This window comes from Dreissena polymorpha, chromosome 4 (assembly GCF_020536995.1).
Source record: "Dreissena polymorpha isolate Duluth1 chromosome 4, UMN_Dpol_1.0, whole genome shotgun sequence".
Classification (NCBI taxonomy): domain Eukaryota; kingdom Metazoa; phylum Mollusca; class Bivalvia; order Myida; family Dreissenidae; genus Dreissena; species Dreissena polymorpha.
Window position 1 is genome coordinate 22737573 of NC_068358.1, and position 20686 is coordinate 22758258.

Sequence of the window (20686 nt, forward strand, 5' to 3'; positions counted from 1 at the left end):
GATGTCTATACATTGGCTGCATTGACTGCGTTGAAAACAACAACCCGTTTAATCTGTACATATACTTTACATACATTAATTTCATAAACAATTATGTTAAACAATCAAAACATATTATTATGTCTTCTGCTTGATACAGAAAAACTCAATGCGTTTATAATTATACTGCCATTTTAGCGATTAAAACGATAATTTACGTCTTATAATTGTTTAGACCTTTACCACTTTCATACATATACTGTTAATTAAAACCTTCGAAATATTGATACGGTAATTCTCTCGAATTTCACCCGTTTTGCCTTATAATTTCATATTGTCTGCGAATTCCTTCTATGTCTATATTGCCTGCGTTTTCCAAAGATATCTATATTGACTGCAACGATGTCTATATTGGCTGCGTTTTATGGCCCGATAACGCAGCCTGCAATTTGCAGTCTGCGCTAAATGCCGCGTTTTATACTGACCCGACGTCACGTGTTCACCTCGTGTGAGTAATTTTGCGGGAACCCACTGCAAATTTTTTTAGTTGATTGAGTTTTCTTTTATTTTTTCCAACAGCACAAAGGTAACAATATTCTTCAACAAACTGTTAATTGGTTAGCCTTGATTAACTGTTTAGTGTGACTTGGTATTGCAAGTCTGACTTCGTATTTTCAACATTTTTAATCAAGTTAATGACGCCATCCACGATTTATTTTCTGAAAATATTTGCTATCGCTAGTAGTAACTCGTAACGAGGTTTTATCCTTTGTCTGTTTGAGTTGTATGTACTGAGCCTTACGTTTAAGTGTTACATAAATTGACTACGTTATTTTTATTGCGCCATTCACTATTTATGTTCATTTGCATTTGACATCTTTAGTAGATCTAACTGGTTACTAGATAATTATCTATGTATCTGTTGTCTATTTGAGTTTTATGTAGCAACCACCATTTATAAATTTTGGATAGGTATCTACATTTGTTAGCCTGCTAACCTGAGTACCTAGTGCTCATGTTTAACTTTTAGGATAATGTGTTGTCCGTCTGTGCTTGAGGTGTGAAACAACGTTGATATCAAAGTTGATTTAAGGTTGATGCTAGTCTCATTTATAAGACGCGCAAAGAATTTAGAGATACTTTTTATATGGGCTAAATTCTTTGGAACGTCTCATCGTTGAAGGACCTTTTTTGTGGTGGAAACCAGAAAGTTTAAATTTTCATCAATTTGCGTAAAATTGCAAAATAACATTACCAACTCATTCAGTTTTAATTCAGAAGTTCTTTTTTACATCAAATATCGTCGATTCGAAGTTAGAAAGGCATAAATTCTTCAGTTAAACTTCTGCTTAAATCGTAAAACAATCACTGACCTGTAGCCATGTCATGAAACTGATTTAAATATGAACCAATCAGAAGAAGGCATTACAGTGTAACGTGTACGCGTAATTTTATTTAACATGAGCTTTTAACACCGACTTTTACGTAACTAGATCTAGTATGCTAAACTTTGTCGATTTAATAAGCATATGTTCAAAACAGATATGGTGCAGTTTCTATTCACTGTTCTAAGTTTCAGGAAGTGTTTATGCATGTCTTTTTCGCACCTCTGTCTGTGTTGTTTCATGTACTTACATTCTACGTTACAAAGGACGGTTACTGTACGATCTGTATCAATATTATTTATTTAACAGTATAAAAATAAAAGATGTAATTTATTTTACGACTGCAACGATAAAACAACACATTACTCCATTTAACTAGTTTAATGAACCGATTCCAAAATATTTTGCCTCCCAATAAACATCACAAAAATGTAATAGAATGCACAAAGTATTCACTAACAGATCTCTTTAATATATTATACGAGTAAAAAGTGGGATATAAAAGGCCGCAGCGAAAAAACAGCCGGTGGTAACCACGAGCCCAACGAAAGATCGGCTACTCACTCGTGGAAACCTGTTACTTTGAAAATATACCTACCGGAGGTGGATGAGCGCACGATAAAATTACAAAACTTGAAGTAACCCCGTTATAGTAGCAACACCCCGTACCCAAAATAAAAAATGCTATTGCTCATCAAGCGACCGAACTAGGAAGAACCATATACTTTGCTGGGCTAAACCTAGTTCTACCAATCGCTTGACCATTGGATCCACTTTAACATGATAATCGCAATGACACTTTTAATGACACACTAAAACTTTTACTTGATCACTACACTTGTGATCACACTTTTTTCGCACTTGCGAATTACATACTTAATCGGACATTGATCACTACACTTGTGATCACACTTTTGCGCACTTGCGATAACACTTACTTGATCACTACACTTGTGATCTTTTACATACTTAATCGGACATTGATCACTACACTTGTGATCACACTTTTTGCGCACTTGCGATAACACTTACTTGATCACTACACTTGTGATCCAATACTTTTACTTGTACCTTTTACATACTTAATCGGACATTGATCACTACACTTGTGATCACACTTTTTCGCACTTGCGATAATATACTCTTAATCGGACATTGATCACTACACTTGTGATCACACTTTTTCGCACTTGCGATAATACTTTTACTTGATCACTACACTTGTGATCACTTTTATCGCCACACTTGTGATAAAATTACTTGTACCTTTTTACAAACTTAATCGGACATTAAAATACAACTTATCGCTCCGCCAGCGATTTGACACCTAAACGTTTTTTACCCTACGGTATTGCTACTATTTTTTATTTTGTTTAAGCTTAAACTTTAATAACTTGGAATTACCCGAAAGGACAAGGATGATAAACTACGCAAGTAGTCACAGAGTCCATTCAGATAAATTTATAAATGCGCATGCCCATCTGACCCCCGGCAAACAGAATTTTCCGGCACTGCGACAGGAAGGCAAATGCAACAAGAAATATATGACAATTAAATTACCAGACATAATAATACATATAAAAAGGCTCATATGACAATAAAAAACAGACATAATATAAAAAACGACACCAAAGTGAATGTTCGGATATGGAAGTGGCATCAAAAATTCCTGTGCACTTATATTAAACACGAGACAGTTCATTGTTCACCGGCAGAATGCATGTGCTCTATATAAACGTGCGACAGTGCGTTTGTCCATTGTAGCATTTGATGAAGACAGTCCAAGCGCCGAGTCACGCTGTCCGCTGGAAAGCGCCCCAGTTGTACAAGACCAAGTTTGGCACCATCTCGATCGACTGTAAGGGGTGTGGCCTGGCCCCGGCACCAAAATGGGTGTGAATGTCTGCCATCAGATTTTAGGAGCCCGCCATGAGCCGGTGTACATGTACTGGAAATAGAGAACTTGCCGGCAGAATCGTATAGCTCAAATGTATAATCCATATATGTGCAAGATATGGTTTTTAATCGACTCTGAGCATCTTAAAATGTGGATGTCGGACCAGTCGAGATATTAATCAGGGTGCGGTGGGTGGGGTTTGTTTACGATCCGAACAAAAGCACAGGCAGTTTGCAAAAGGCGGAATGACGTAATATCACGTGGTACAGAAATGCGTAATTTCATTGTTTTAACGAACTCAACCGAAGCATTCCGTACATAACGTTACATCCGTAATCGTATCTATAGAAACCAGCAAACAACATTCGTTTCCGCGAAAATAAATATTATTAATTTATATTCAGAAATTAATAAGTCTTATTTTACGACTGCAACGATAAAACAACACATTACTCCATTTAACTAGTTTAATGAACCGATTCCAAAATATTTTGCCTCCCAATAAACATCACAAAAATGTAATAGAATGCACAAAGTATTCACTAACAGATCTCTTTAATATATTATACGAGTAAAAAGTGGGATATAAAAGGCCGCAGCGAAAAAACAGCCGGTGGTAACCACGAGCCCAACGAAAGATCGGCTACTCACTCGTGGAAACCTGTTACTTTGAAAATATACCTACCGGAGGTGGATGAGCACACGATAAAATTACAAAACGTGAAGTAACCCCGTTATAGTAGCAACACCGCGTACCCAAAATAAAAAATGCTATTGCTCATCAAGCGACCGAACTAGGAAGAACCATATACTTTGCTGGGCTAAACCTAGTTCTACCAATCGCTTGACCATTGGATCCACTTTAACATGATAATCGCAATGACACTTTTAATGACACACTAAAACTTTTACTTGATCACTACACTTGTGATCACACTTTTTTCGCACTTGCGAATTACATACTTAATCGGACATTGATCACTACACTTGTGATCACACTTTTGCGCACTTGCGATAACACTTACTTGATCACTACACTTGTGATCTTTTACATACTTAATCGGACATTGATCACTACACTTGTGATCACACTTTTTGCGCACTTGCGATAACACTTACTTGATCACTACACTTGTGATCCAATACTTTTACTTGTACCTTTTACATACTTAATCGGACATTGATCACTACACTTGTGATCACACTTTTTCGCACTTGCGATAATATACTTAATCGGACATTGATCACTACACTTGTGATCACACTTTTTCGCACTTGCGATAATACTTTTACTTGATCACTACACTTGTGATCACTTTTATCGCCACACTTGTGATAATATTACTTGTACCTTTTTACAAACTTAATCGGACATTAAAATACAACTTATCGCTCCGCCAGCGATTTGACACCTAAACGTTTTTTACCCTACGGTATTGCTACTATTTTTTATTTTGTTTAAGCTTAAACTTTAATAACTTGGAATTACCCGAAAGGACAAGGATGATAAACTACGCAAGTAGTCACAGAGTCCATTCAGATAAATGTATAAATGCGCATGCCCATCCGACCCCTGGCAAACAGAATTTTCCGCCACAATAAATTTCACAAATTTATCCCCCACAAATTCTGGATTAGCCCTTTAACAGAACTTTAAGATGACGTCGCGAAAGCAATCCAAATACGATTCGAGGCCAACATCCGACAGATGCACACCATTGCTCCGAAAAAAAACCTGGCGTCGCGGAATCGATCGGCCCCGACACTATTTCGTGCTTGGTAAACTTTTTCGCGCGCAGCCGACCCCAGCGATTGATGTGCGATCACACTTTTACTTTAAACACTTTTTCTTGATCGCTACACTTGCGATCATACCACTTTTTATACCAATGTTCACTTGACCATTACACACTTTTTAACTCGGACATTTAATACCAATGGTCACTTGATAATTACACGCTTTACCAATGGTCACTTGACCATTACGCACTTTTTAACTCGGACATTTAATACCAATGATCACTTGACCATTACACACTTCTTAACTCGGACATTTAATACCACGGACATTTAATACCAATGGTCACTTGACCATTACACACTTTTTAACTCGGACATAACTCGGACATTTAATACATCTCGGACATTTAATACCAATAAGCGCACTATTTCGTGCTTGGTAAACTTTTCAGCGCGCAGCCGACCCCAGCGATTGATCTGCGATCACACTTTTACTTATCACACTTTTACTTGATCGCTACACTTGCGATCATACAGGCTTTTTCCGCTCCATTTTGGGAAAACGCCACACTGGAATTTTGGGAATTTCGCGTCGCGAAAACCCCCATTTTGGGAAAAAAATTAATCGCAAAATTGGCTCAATTGGGAAAAATTATCGCATGTAAATTATTTAAAACAGTGTTTCTTATATTTCAAAGAAGCCGTTAACTGGTAAATAACGACTATTTTGATAACTTATTATTAAAATTTTACAAAATATTATGAACATGTGTGATTAGTGCAGGTTTTTTAATCTGAATTTGGGGAAAAGGCTTGGCCTTTTTGAGGTGAAAAAAATCGCGGGAAGCGCCGGATTTTGAGGAAAATAAGGAAAGTCTTAAATAATCATTAACATATTTTACATTTCTTAAAACAAATTCAAGGCAACAGATAATTTAATTATGCAATACTTTCTATTTTCTACACCAGATCAGGTCAACTTATATATTTAAAGGGTAAAAAAAAAAAAAAAAAAAAAATTTTTTTTTTTTTTTTTTTTTTGGAATTGGGAATTTTTTTTTTCAATTGGGAAAAAAACAACAAGATTTGCATTGGGAATGGGGCCGAATTTCGGACCCGTGGCATAGGGCGGAAAAAGCCTGGATCATACCACTTTTTATACCAATGGTCACTTGACCATTACACACTTTTTAACTCGGACATTTAGTACCAATGGTCACTTGACCATTACACACTTTACCAATGGTCACTTGACCATTACGCACTTTTTAACTCGGACATTAAATACCAATGGTCACTTGACCATTACACAATTTTTAACTCAGACATTTAATACCACGGACATGTAATACCAATGGTCAGACCATGACACTTTTTAACTCGGACATAACTCGGACATTTAATACATCTCCGACATTTAATACCAATAAGCGCTATACAAGTTTTTTCCCTGCTGCATTGCTACTATTTTTAACGCCTAACCTTTAAATTAGGTTGATATACTACGCCTGAAACCCAGAGTCCATTCGAGCCAATGTGTTGATTCATAGTCGCTAAGGTTATGGACCGACTTTATGGGGTCGTACTGCGAGGTAGTCTGTAAACGACCGAACTGGACACAACGCAGACTCCGGCTCGTATGGAATCCTAATTGTGACCGGAATATCGCGCTGATTTGTTTTATGTTTCCTGAGTGTGACCAGTATGGCGTGTTTATCCCCCGTGACCCTAACGACGGCTATTTGCAACTGATAACTGTATGTTGCTGTTGCTACCAATTCACTGACTCGGAACGGACCGAAATATGCCAGAGTAAACATAGCACTGAATAGTGAGCGCTCGAAGTCATTATAACACACCTTTGCTAATTGCGAGATAATAACCGTCGAGACGGCGAGTGATTGGTGCCCGCGTATCAACCGTTTGTCGCGAGCGAGAACAGCCCTCAAGCATTTTCTTCACTACAAAAAATGTTACTTGTATCGTGCTAGCCCACGTATTTATGAGTATAACTCAATCCAGAAATGTAGCTCTTGATAGATTTAGGTGATAGACCCTTTTCAAAACAATAGGCTACAAAGAGAACAACATGTTGTTGATCCGCGGGCCAATTGTTGTTTAGACTATATGCAGATCGAAAATTATTGAACATAATCTTTTTATTTTTTAAATCCTTGCCCAGAGAAACAGTGCAACTACAATTGGAAATAATTCGAGAACAATTATGTCACTAGTTACGCCCTTTTGCCGCCATAAACTAGGCCAACGAGCGTTACGCCAGTGACCTTTAAAATAAATCCCAAAAACCGAAACCAGACCCGCCAGCACTATCTGTAAACAATTCAGTGTCAACATTGAATATCCAGTATCGGTCATGGAAAACCGACACGCCGTTGTAATCGCGCAAAAATGTCAACCACATTTCGAGGTCTTGCCTAACAGCACGTGTTATACGTATGCGGTGGAATGCTTTTGTTATGTCACAGGTGGTGTTAATTAATCAAAACGGGCGGCCGACTGGGATTGCCTTGCACACGAAGTTAAGAGACCTTATTAAAAATTGCACTTGCTTTAGGTTATTTTATTTTATTTTTTGTTTCTGCACGATGGTGTGAATTTTTCCCGTAACTCAACGATTTTTATTTAAGAATGCGGACTACTAGTTCCGACGAATCTTATTCTAAGCCTAAGAACACGATTATTTCCGTGGGCCCTTCTGTTTTCTGCGTGGCTAACGGCACGTTTAGCTCGTGCATGCAATTGATAAACGAATCCATCACCTTGCGGCAACCTAGCTCAGATTTATCGCCACCCAGAAAATCGTCTAAATAGTGTATAAGCTTGCCCGATGACATTTTACTCTTAACGCAGAATTCAAGGAATGAGGAAAACTGTTCAAATGTTTTGCAACTGACTGAAGCTCCGAATGGTAATGCTTTTTCCACATAAAAACATACCATTAAACTGTGTGCCCAGTATTTCGAAATCTTCTCGCCGAACTGGGAGTAGGCGAGATGCAATCTTAAGATCCATTGTGAAAAGTTTACAGTGTCGCCCTAAATCTTGAACCATGTGAACCGCCTCATCGAAATTTGTGTACTGAGCGGATGAGTATTTTTTATCAATGCAGACATTAACCGAGTTACCCTCTGGAAAAGAAAGGTGATGAATCATCCTAAATTCACCTGGTGTCTTTTTTGGCACCAAGCCAACTGGGAAACCATGAAATTAGAAAAAGGTTGTTCGCTGAAAGGCCCAGCCAACCTCCCCGCCAAAATCTCCTTATTTATCTTATCTTGAATTATGTCAGCATTTGCGATTGCAGACTTTAATTTTTTACTAAATCTACTGACTCTGGGTCCGTTATAATGCATTGAAAAAACCCATTTGTAAAAAACATTTAAAAGGTCATTTCGATCTGTAGAATTATACGATGTTAAATATTCACGTAATATTTTGCTATTCACCGGCGATGGTGCGAGATTAAGTAGGTCATTACAGGGAAAGTTAATGCAAAATCTCCTGCACTTTATCGCGTCGCGTGCTATGGTAGATTGACGCATAAATCAAGAAAGCGTCCGACCACCGTTCGATGTTATGAATTTTATCCCTACACTCCTTAGGGCGCTGTTCAAGAGTGCCCTCTGCAGAAAGTTGCAAAACACTACCGTTACAAAAAGCGGATAATTCGAAGGCACATTTTAACAGTAAAGCCATATTGACATATTCGCCTCTAGAAATTTGTTGTTTCAATGCGGCTGGCACGTGCGCAGCCAAGTCATCGTTTGATAAGCGCGTTTATTCCTGACAACTATATCATGTTTTGACCCTGATTAATAGCTGAAGCAAGAGATTGAACTTGTGTATTTTCGATTACCGGGAAACTTAGAGTTGATTCCCCGCTAACACCGCACCCCTCAACGTTACGTGTATTAATAGGAGGAACGATTTTAGATGCCCTTAGATCTATTATCTTCTCAAAATCAATAAAGCCTCTACCTGGGTCCGGTTGTAAGAGCCGGGTATCGTCCTCTCCAACCTCTTTCACATTTCCGGTAATTTCCGCTTTTTTCTAGCGGCATTATTTCAGATGATTCGAGATTTAATTTAAATTAAGTTTGTTTACGATCCGAACAAAAGCACAGGCAGTTTGCAAAAGGCGGAATGACGTAATATCACGTGGTACAGAAAGGCGTAATTTCATTGTTTTAACGAACTCAACCGAAGCATTCCGTACATAACGTTACATCCGTTATCGTATCTATAGAAACCAGCAAACAACATTCGTTTCCGCGAAAATAAATATTATTAATTTATATTCAGAAATTAATAAGTCTTATTTCAGAACTTTTTAATTGTCAATTTAGAAAAAAAACAATGCTAAATTAATCCAGAAAAGTATAACATCGGTTTACTATGTAACGCGCTGCACCACAACAGACGAACGCAAACTGTATTTAACGCTGTTTATTCTTCCACTTTAAACCAGATGCTTCACATCGAGGTCGTGTTATCGATTTATATCTACACAGCGAGCGAATCAAGAGATATTGAAAAATTGAATAGTGGTTGGATTTAAACTGCTCAGGCGTGCAAAATTCAAAGTGTCATTACATAATTTTTACGGAACATTATCGAGAAATGAATTATCTACACAGGTATGTAAATATTATTGCAATCCGTTGTTATTTAGTGTCTTATATCGGGGCTTGAATGTTGCGCACAAAATCCTTGCGCAACAATATAGACAAAGAACAAAAAATTCCCACCACATAATTGGTCTTTCACCCTTTGTACGCTCCAAATATTACCCATATAAAAAGTAGCTTAATATTTAAGAGCGTCAAAAATTTGGACTAAGGTTGATGCCACAACGTTGTCTCAACTTTCAAAATCAAATATAAATCCAACCAATTTTCAACGTTGTATCTGATGTTGATTCAACGTTGAATCAATGTTACTGTGTCTGCTGGGCTAGCATTGTTTTCATCCAAATATGTAAATTATAAATTATTCAGATAATACTTCATAAAGCATGTACAATGTGTTTTAATTAAGAGAGAGCAAACAGTTAATTTGCTCAAGTAGCCATTTTTATGCCGACAAAATGCAACTGGATTCGTTAAAAGACAGTAAAAGCAACGTGATTACAAAGCTAACCGATCTCCTGCTCGGCTATTAACTTTTAATATTCAATTAAATTTGACTTTCTCGCAATATGTCACTCGGTGTTACATCTACACACAGTCTTCGAAATTAGCACACGCCCGATCGCCCGTGGCGAGTAAAATTACTGCCTGGCAAATACAAAAATTCACGTTTGTGGCCCGCCGGGCATGTAAATTATTGAAGCCAATTGACAGTTTATAAAAAAATATCGTAAGCGGTTCTTGATATTTGCAGATCTATTTTTCAATTTTGCGAACAAACACCTTGCCATAAGTTGTAAAACAATGAAATTCGATTGGTTTAACAACACGTACCTGCTTGCACGAGTCATCGTTATTGTTTTTGACCGATGCAGTTCGGTCACATTCGGTTCTTATCGACGGTTTCTCTAGACATTAATCGAGAAGATGCTTTTTGAATCGATCATTTCAATCAAGTAATACGCTTCCGTTTTTGTCAATGTAAACAAATGTCATTGTCGACATAGAGGCAGTATCTTAGGTATGTTGATGGGGCTAAGCCCGATAAAGCACTTCCAAAATAGAAAATTGACAATGATTTAGAAAAAAAGGAAGCCAAAAAATGGTACGATGACACCAGAGAACGCTCTTTTTAAGAGCACTGGTGTAACGATCGACCGTCTTAATTCTAGTGATTGATTAGCTGTAATTGTATTCACTACTTACTATTGACGCAAATGTTCTGCTTTACTATGTGAAGCATGTAAGTGTTAAAATGTTGTGATTTGTTATAATTTTGGTTAAAAAAGTTTGGGCATGTAAAAAATATGTTGGGCATGTAAAATTTTTTAAGTAACTGGCCCGACTGGCATGTAACTTTTCAAAGCTAATTTCGAAGACTGTACACCATTTTAATTTTATAACGCGTCATCTGGTTGGTTGTTTTCATTGTGTTGGCCAATGATATGGCGTTTAAGAATCGAGCATTCGATCGACAAAATATGACAGCAAAACACAGACATGTAGCGAGAAAGTCGAATTTAATTAAATATTGAAGTTATTAGCCGAGTAGGAGATCGGTTAGAAGTGTAATCTCGTTGCTTTTACTGTCTTCAACGAATCAAGTTGCATTTTGTCGGCAACTGCATGGGAACATGTGTGTTTTCGATGAAAAAGGTCACGTCCAGTGTTCCACGATCTTTCAGCAATAGGCATATAGTGCGTTTCAGTCCTTCCCAAAATCATAATTTATTGCCGGCCATGAGGTCCTATAATCATGCAGCCATTTCCGGCCCAGACTGATTATTTCAGGCCCAAAAAGTAATTAATGACGACGAAAGACAAAGATGACATTTATAACAATATTTTAATATTATCACAAATCGTGCATTTAATCATTCAGAATTGCCAAGATTTCTTTAGCATTTGTCTCTTCATCCTGGATATCTGAATCCTCTACTGAAGACACATCCTCTGACTAATCTTTTTTCGTTGGATACCCATCAGTCATAGCCTTGGGTGGGCGCTAATAATTAAGTCGACGAAGACCATCTCCATGTACATTGTATCATGAGCATACAATGCTTAATCTTTTTGCTAAGCTGTTGTAGGCTAGCATACCTTATAATACTATACTAGTCTTAAAGTCAATCCCAATGCTTTTGAGTGAATTATTTGGATGATTTTTTTAAAATTATGGTAGAAAACGTTGTTGGTCCTGTATGTAGGTGTGAGTTTGTTACGTAAAAACCTCATTAAATATTTAATTTTACATAAAACCATCGAATCTTAACAGCCATTTGTCTACAGCTGCTGAAGGGTCATAAGCACATGTAACGTCTGCAGTGCTGAGTTTGATCATCATGAGAGTTTGTTTTGTTTGCTCCTTCACCAAATTTTAATTAAAACGTTTTAAGATATTAAAAAATAAAATGAAAACAAAATCACCAGTTATATATCTGGATACTCTGTTTTCCTTCGAACTCCTGTGATCGCGGGAAGATCACAATGACCTGTGTTAATGCCCTGCTTGCTTACGAATTAATCGGATATAACGGGAACCAAAAGTATATGGTATCGATTCTCTCCCTTTGCGAATCTACTCATATAGTAATGACGTAGTGTGTAATTTGCATTGACGACACAGCAAAAATCTTCGGATACCGTATATTCACGTACGTCATTCAAGAAATGTAACCAATGAAAAAATGTTTTACATGATTGGAGTATTCATAAATAACTCGGTAAATTCCCACTTTTGCCTTGACACTTTTCTGGAAATAGCTTATGGAATTCCAAATTTTGCCATAATTTTATTACCAGACACGAGGTCCGGCAATATTAGAATCATTTCCGGATTTTCCAAATTATTATCGGAAAAATCTGAGGACCGACGGTATTTCGGAAAGACTGCGTTTCATACCTTGTGTATATATAATACATATACGAGGGTTATTTTTTCATACTGTGTATTTTTGTCATTATTCGTTGTTGAAAAGTCAAACCATACACAATAGGTGTACATTTAACAATATGGAACCCCTGGGGTAAGCTCGGGTGGGGGGGGGGGGCTTGATCATGACTGGCAGATGACCCCTATTGATTTTTAGGTCAAAGGTCAAGGTCACAGTGATTCAAAATAGTAAAATGGTTTCCAGATGATAACTCAAGAATGCCCTGCTAACGCCTAGGGTCTGAAACTTCATGGGTACATTCATCATGACTGGCAGATGACCCCTATTGATTTTCAGGTCACTAGGTCAAAGGTCAAGGTCACAGTGACTTGAAACAGTAAAATGGTTTCCAGATGATAAGTCAAGAATGCTTAGGCCTAGGATCATGAAACTTCATAGGTAAATTGATCATGACTGGCAGATGACCCCTATTGATTTTCAGGTCAAAGGTAAAGGTCACAGTGACTCGAAACAGTAAAATGGTTTCCGGATGATAACTCAAGAATGCTTACACCTTCAGGGCCCTCAATCCATTTTAGGGGAAGCGGGTCGCTACCCATAGCAGGGGGAATTTTTGCTGCGTTTCCCTTTTTGGGGGATTTTTTACTTACTATCTAATTATTACAATTGTACATGTTTGCACTATATTCATTGCTTATTTCATAATGTAGTATGTTTGACAAGATTAAATTAAAATAGAATTGAGATATAATAATCATGAGACATCTATCTATAAAAAAAAAAAAAAAAAAAAAAAAATTCTTTTTAGGTGGGAATTTTTCCCCCCAAAAGGGGAAAAAAATATACTTTTCAGGGGGGGGGAACGCGGCCGAATTTCGGCTGTGGATTTGACAGATTGAGGGCCCTGACCTTGGATCATGAAACTTCATAGGTACATTGATGATGACTGGCAGATGACCCCTATTGATTTTCTGGTCACTAGGTCAAAGGTCAAGGTCACAGTGACAAAAAAAGTATTCACACAATGGCTGCCACTACAACTGACAGCCCATATGGGGGGGGCATGCATGTTTTTCAAACAGCCCTTGTTACTACTGCTGAAATAGCCAATCGTAGTGCAGCTTGTTCTAAGTGTTATTTTTTTGGCATTTTGAAATTGGTTCACTGTCAGTGTTCTTCAGAAAAATTTCAGACTGAATTAAGTCAGTCATATTTTCAAAGTAGCCGTCGATTATTAAGCAATAAAACTGGTGTATTTGCACCATTTCAATTTATATTTTGGGGAAAGTAGTCTGCATCTAGATAGAATGAAATCGCTGGATGCCGATGCTTCCAGAGAACACTGCTCAAACAGGACTCTTTGTTAGCAAATTTGTCCATGATAGTGACTGCTTAGAGAAAATGTAACACATTTTTATGCCCCCTTTGGAAGAAAAGGGGGTATATTGTTTTCGCACTGTCCGTCTGCCTGTCTGTCTGTCACACTTTCGTGTCCGCTCTCTAATTCAAATAGTTTTCATCCCATCTTTACCAAACTTGGTCAGAAGTTGTATCTAGACAATATCTAGGTCAAGTTCGAATATGGGTCATGCCCGGTCAAAAACTAGGTCACGGAATCACTTAGTGCATTTCAAGGATTTAGCATGGTGTCCGCTCTCTAATTGAAGTAGTTTTCATCTGATCATTACTAAACTTGGTCAGAAGTTGTATTAAGTCAATATCTAGGTCAAGTTCAAATATGGGTCATGCCGGGTCAAAAACTAGGTCACGGGGTCACTTAGTGCATTTCAAGGATTAAGCATGGTGTTCGCTCTCTAGATTATGTGGCTTTCTGATTTATTTTTATATTCTAAGACATTTTTATGCCCCCAAAGGAGGGCATATAGTGATCGGACTGTTTGCCGTCTGTCCGTCACACTGTGCGTTTAGATTTTGAAAAATGCTCATAACTTCTATGTCACTTCAGAAAGCAGTTTTCATATTTGGCATGCATGTGTATATGGACAAGGCCTTTCCATACGCACACAAATTTTGACCCCTGTGACCTTGACCTTGAACTTAGGGTCTGCGTTTAGGTTTCGAAACCTGCGTTTAGGTTTCGAAAAATAGCTCATAACTTCTACCAAGCGTTTATAGGGGGCATAAGTCATCCTATGGTGACAGCTCTTGTTTAACCAGGTTTTCTGAGGGAAAAAACTGGTTATTAGATTGGCTAATGCATACATGCCAGAATTTATCAGGTCCAAATATGGACTTTCAAAAAAAAAATGTCGGGACATTTGACCAAAAAGCGGGACACCTAAAACGATCAATCATTCCACCTTTTCGTTAGTCAGTAGTCGGTATATTACTTTAAATGTGTGTTCAGAATTTCGTGAATGCATACGTTCTCCATTTACTGGAAGTAAGCACACTCCATAAACTGAAATGTTGGGTGTCCCTGTTTGCCTCGATTATAAATCCAATTGGCGCAGGGATATCCCCTTGAATATATGTAAATCGTGTGACACGATGTGAGCGCATCGAGCACTATTCTTATTCAACCAATCGTAAATTAACTCTAAATTTAGATTGATGCAATATGTACAAACTATTTTCTGAAAATCCGTCGAAAACGAAAGGTAATTTGTGAGAAACATCAATGTGTATTGGTCAGCATTCAATTTGTTTGATGTACAAAATCGATGTTTTGACAGGTTGTATAATGTTAGGTTGTATGATACACAGGATAATAGTATTGTTGGACTTGATTGGGCCATGAAATACAAACGCAGGTGGGGTTTATTTCTGTACGATACATCTTTCGATAGCAATTAGCGACCCCTATCATAAAAACACCATGGTGTGAATGCTGATTAAATCAATAAGTTGCCGATAAATCGCTGATAAGGTGTCAAAAACAACACTGGTGCACTCAAGTAGTAGAAGTGGGTTGTAAATTGGGTGCAATAAAGGGATTAGCGATGGTAAGTTTTAGCCAGAAAGAGCTTGAAAGGCAAATTTTATTGGGAACTTATAGACCTTATATCGTTTTTAACGAATGTCGGGACAAATCGTGTCATATCGGGATGCCAGGACAAAGAGCCCAAAAGCAGGACTGTCCCGCCGAGATCGGGATGTCTGGCATGTATGGCTAATGACGGCGGAACAAGCTTGTCTGGGCCATAACTTTGTCGTTCAATGTGAGATATTAAAATCGTTTGGCACATTTGTTCACAATCATTAGACGGTGTGTTGCGCAAAAGAATTACGTTGATATCTCCAAGGTCAAGGTCACACTTTGAGTTAAAAGGTCAAAAATGGCCATAAATGAACTTGTCCGGGCCATAACTATGTCATTCATTGTGAGATTTTAAAATCATTTGGCACTTTTGTTCACCATCATTGGACGGTGTGTCGCGCAAAAGAATTACGTCAATATCTCCAGGGTCAAGGTCGCCACGACTCAAAATAGATTGATTTTTAAACAAGGGGGGTAGCTTTGATCAGTAACGATGCACATTTTGAATTGGTCTCCTTTTATCACACTTTTTTTTTCAAATTGAAATCAAGGTCGCCACAAGTAAAAATAGATCGAATCTTACACAATGGGGGTAACAATGCACATTTTGAATTGTCTCCCTTTATCACACTTTTTATTCAAATTGAAAACCTGGTTTTGTGACAATTCGGTCCCTTGTTATTTACTTGATTGTTGAAACAAAAGTATTGGCATGGCTGGATTTTTTTTATTCCAAGTACTCTCAAATCATACCCCTGGGATACAAACTAGCTAGGCCCCAGTGGCTACATGTTTTAAATAGACTAGTTTATTGCTAATTCAAGTTTTGTTAACTTCTGGTCCATTTTAACGCTCACAACTAATTTAGAGAGGCAGTTTTGTCATTCTACTTTTTGCTACGTTAGGAACGATAACTGCATTAACTACGCTAGGAACGATAACCACTGCCTGTTAATACTTAACCACTGGTACACTGTAGCAGACAGCCTCTATGTAAACAATAGGTTTAAGAGCTTGTGCGATGATATTGGCCAGTCTAGTGTTTATAACAGCTTGTGTGATGACATTGGCCAGTTTATCATTGAAATCTGTACACATTGGCTGCTTTCAGGGAAAACAGGGCTTAATGCTGCATTAAAAGTCTGTCATGTGGGCAAAATTGTTGCTCAATAATTTAAAGAAATAGATTAAGTATGAGATACACATAACACAACATGTACATGATTATATGCTTGTTATTCTTTAGCAAGGCAACCAAAATTCTAAAGATGGTTGCCAGTGCAGCAACCAATTGTGGAAAAAAGAGACATATTGTTGTTAATTTGACTAAGTTCTCTATAACATAAATATGAGGATAAACAGTGCACACACATCTCGACCTGTGCTTTACAGCACACTCTACATAAATTTGAATGGGTTGTGTTCATTATAAACTTGCAATATAAAAAGCTATAACATAATTTTGAAAACTGAGTTGCGTCTAAGATTATGCAAAAGCAAACAACTTCAGTGCTTTGATTTTGAAAATGTTACAAGCCTTACACTTCTAAATAGCTGCTGTGTGGCTTCAAAGTGTGGGGCTTTGTGTTTTACAAACACAGCTCTTGTTCAGTCTCGGGTGAGTGTATGATAACGATCCTAACTGGCTAAAAAGTTTGAACTATAAAGACAGCTCTTTATAAGTACTTGATTTTCATTTGAAACTTGTGTTCTTGTAATATTGTACAGATTTTTATTGTCTTGAAAATGTTTTTGAAGTTGTATATTTTACATGGACAATTACTTTGTTTTCAGTTAATTCATTATGGAAGACACAGTAAGTACACAGTGTTGATTAGATTTTACAAATTGATGCTTTGTAGAAACCTACTAATGCTTGGGTGTGTTACAGGGCTTTTTGCTTAATTTATAGGTGATATTGGCTCATATTCCCAATTTATTATTTAACTGTTCAGCTTTTTTCCTCGCCACTTTGGGAATGGTACCGGTAGCGGTCAAATTGGGAAAACAAGCAGCGTCCAAATTGGAAAATAGTTAATTATGACAGTGTTTGAGAAATCTTAAAATCTGTCAGTCATTTGGACTGACTTGAAATATTTGTCAGACCGAATCAGTTTCTGTCAGTCCGATTAAACTAAAACAGAAAAACACAACAAAAGATAGTACCTTTTAGATGTTTTATTGTTATATTTAATTATCTTAATGTTGCATTATGTTATTAAAATCGTTAGTGATTTTTTTTTTTTTTTTTTGTTACAGCCTGTGCCATTTGGATTGGGAAAATTAGCGCGATATAAACCATGAAATTGGGGAAAATAGCGCGATAAACCATGAAATTGGAAAACATTATAAATATGTCAGGTTTTTTTTTCCACTTTTTGGGAAGATAGCCCATAGCTTTGGAATTGGGAATTTTATCGTCATTTTCATGAACTTGGGAAAATAAATTCATTAGCCTTTTTTTCCACACGAAAAGTCCACTGATTAGGGAAATACCAAATTTGATTTAACTCTTTATAATCATTCAAATTAAAAGAAAAAATCATATAATACTTTGTTAGATGTAATTGAGTTCAAATTGAGATAAAATACACTTAAGACTTCTTTCTAAAAAAAAAAAAAAATTTTTTTTTTTTTTTTTGGCAATTGGGAATTTTTTGCCACATTTTGGGAAAAAAGTATACTTTTTGGGATTGGGAACATAGCCGAATTTCGGTTACAAAAACGGGCCAAAAAAAAACTTGTATGTAAAATGGTTTCCTGATGATAACTCAAGAATGCTTCGGCCTAGGATCATGAAACTTCATAGGTACATTGATCATGACTGGCAGATGACCCCTATAGATTTTCAGGTCACTAGGTCAAAGGTCAAGGTCACAGTGACTTGAAATAGTAAAATGGTTTCCGGATGATAACTCAAGAATGCTTACGCCTAGGATCATGAAACTTCATAGGAACATTGATCATAACTGGCAGATGACCCCTATTGATTTTCAGGTCACTAGGTCAAAGGTCAAGGTCACAGTGACTCTAAATAGTAAAATGGTTTCCGGATGATAACTCAAGAATGCTTACGCCTAGGATCATGAAACTTCATAGGTAAATTGACCATGACTGGCAGATGACCCCTATTGATTTTCAGGTCACTAGGTCAAAGGTCAAGGTCACAGTGACTCAAAACAGTAAATTGGTTTCCGGATGATAACTCAAGAATGCTTACGCCTAGGATCATGAAACTTCATAGGAACATTGATCATGACTGGCAGATGACCCCTATTGATTTTCAGGTCAAAGGTCAAGGTCACAGTGACTTTAAATAGTAAAATCATTTTCGGATGATAACTCGAGAATGCTTACACCTAGGATCATGAAACTTCATAGGTACATTGATCATGACTGGCAGATGACCCCTATTAATTCCAGGTCACTAGGTCAAAGGTCAAGGTCACAGTGACCCAAAACAGTAAAATGGTTTCCTGATGATAACTCAAGAATAATTAGGCCTAGGATCATAAAACTTCATAGGTACATTGATCATGACTGGCAGATGACCCCTATTGATTTTCAGGTCATTAGGCAGGGGTTTTTTTTACCTTATATAACAGACGCCGAATATCGGCGTCTTTCCCCACCAAACTAGGCTGGTTTTTTCCCCTTTCAGAACCAAAAATTCCCCCCCTCCCCCCCCCCCCCCCCAAAAAAAAAAAAAAATACTTTTTTTTTTTTTTTTTTTTTATAGATAGATGGGTCTCATGATTATAATATCTCAATTCTATTTCAATTTAATCTTGCCAAACGTAATAAATTATGAAAAAAACAATGAATATAGTGCAAACATGTACACATGTATTGTTATAATGAGAGAGTAAGTAAACAAATCCCCCAAAAAGGGGAACGCCGCGAAAATTCCCACGCGCACAATTTTTCCCTTAAAGTGGAAAATCCCGCGTAAGGGCTAAAGGCCCCTTCCCCCACAACCCAAAAAAAACCCTGTTAGGTCAAAGGTCAAGGTCACAGTGACAAAAAACATATTCACACAATGGCTGCCACTACAACTGACAGCCCATATGGGGGGCATGCATGTTTTACAAACAGCCCTTGTTATATTATAATGTTTTGCTTTCATGTCTTCTTACAACGTTTAGTTAATATCCTTCCACATGCATATTAAACTTGCAATAATCTATAGATTCTTCGATATACCATTATGATTTAATCATAATCTCTTTAAGAGTATGATTTTAATTCAGCATGTTTTTTAAAGTAAATATTATATGGTGAAAACATTAACAAATATTAACAAACACGCTTTAGTGTTCTTGCTGTGTTAATGTTGTATTAAATCGAGCTAAAATAATACATTTCATTTGTTTACCTTTTAATATCTTGCACAATTGACATCCTCAGTTCAATGCTATTTCACCAAACTATACAGCGTGACAAACATAATAAAGCAGAATATGCATATGAATCTGATTATACACAGATCCACTAACATATAAATCAAATCATGTTTTTCTCTTTCCATTTTCGAACGATACTCATCTTATCTACATCAATGAGTCCCTGCATGGGACTCGCATATTTTGAAACAATGGGTCCAAACTGAAAACAATGGGTCCCAGATTGTGCCTTTGTAAATTCGTTACAAATAATCTACTTAACATGATACCCTTAGCAATTTTTACAGCTAAAAACAGAAATAGGTTTATAGCAAGTAAAATCTTTATTTGTTTTACTTTTAATAACAAACTGAAACATATAACATCTTAAACAGAGAAATTTTAACATCTTTAACAATTTGGACTGACTAAAGTTTTAATAAATTGGATGACTAGTGTGTATAATTTTTTGGTCAAAATTAGCCCTTTCAAACAGTGTAGCAAAAGACAATTTCTCCTTTGGTCAAAAGGTTTACAACTTCAATACAGATTTAGTGTAACAACACTCATACTGTTTATAAGGTGTATTATAGCCTTCTCGCCTTGTTTTTTCTCCAAAACAGGGAGAGCTTTTTCCACAAATTCATTCCGGGCAAAATTGCACAACTTCACTCTCATGAGTTTGTGTTTCCCTACAGTAAACCTGTTCCTGAATTTGGTCAAGACCTTATTCTGTACAGAAAAAACGCTTCACATCCT

The 20686-nt window shown here is 37.0% G+C and overlaps 1 protein-coding gene across 1 annotated transcript in view; it reads left to right on the forward strand.

Moving 5' to 3' along the window:
* Positions 1-463: 463 nt before the first annotated feature.
* The window catches only part of LOC127878275 (uncharacterized), a 34541-nt gene continuing 14318 nt past the window's right edge, over positions 464-20686 (forward strand). The window contains exons 1-2 of the mRNA XM_052424793.1: positions 464-565; positions 17340-17361. Coding sequence (XP_052280753.1) covers positions 17350-17361 — 12 coding nt within the window. The 5' untranslated portion in view covers positions 464-565; positions 17340-17349. The remainder of the gene's footprint in view (positions 566-17339; positions 17362-20686) is intronic.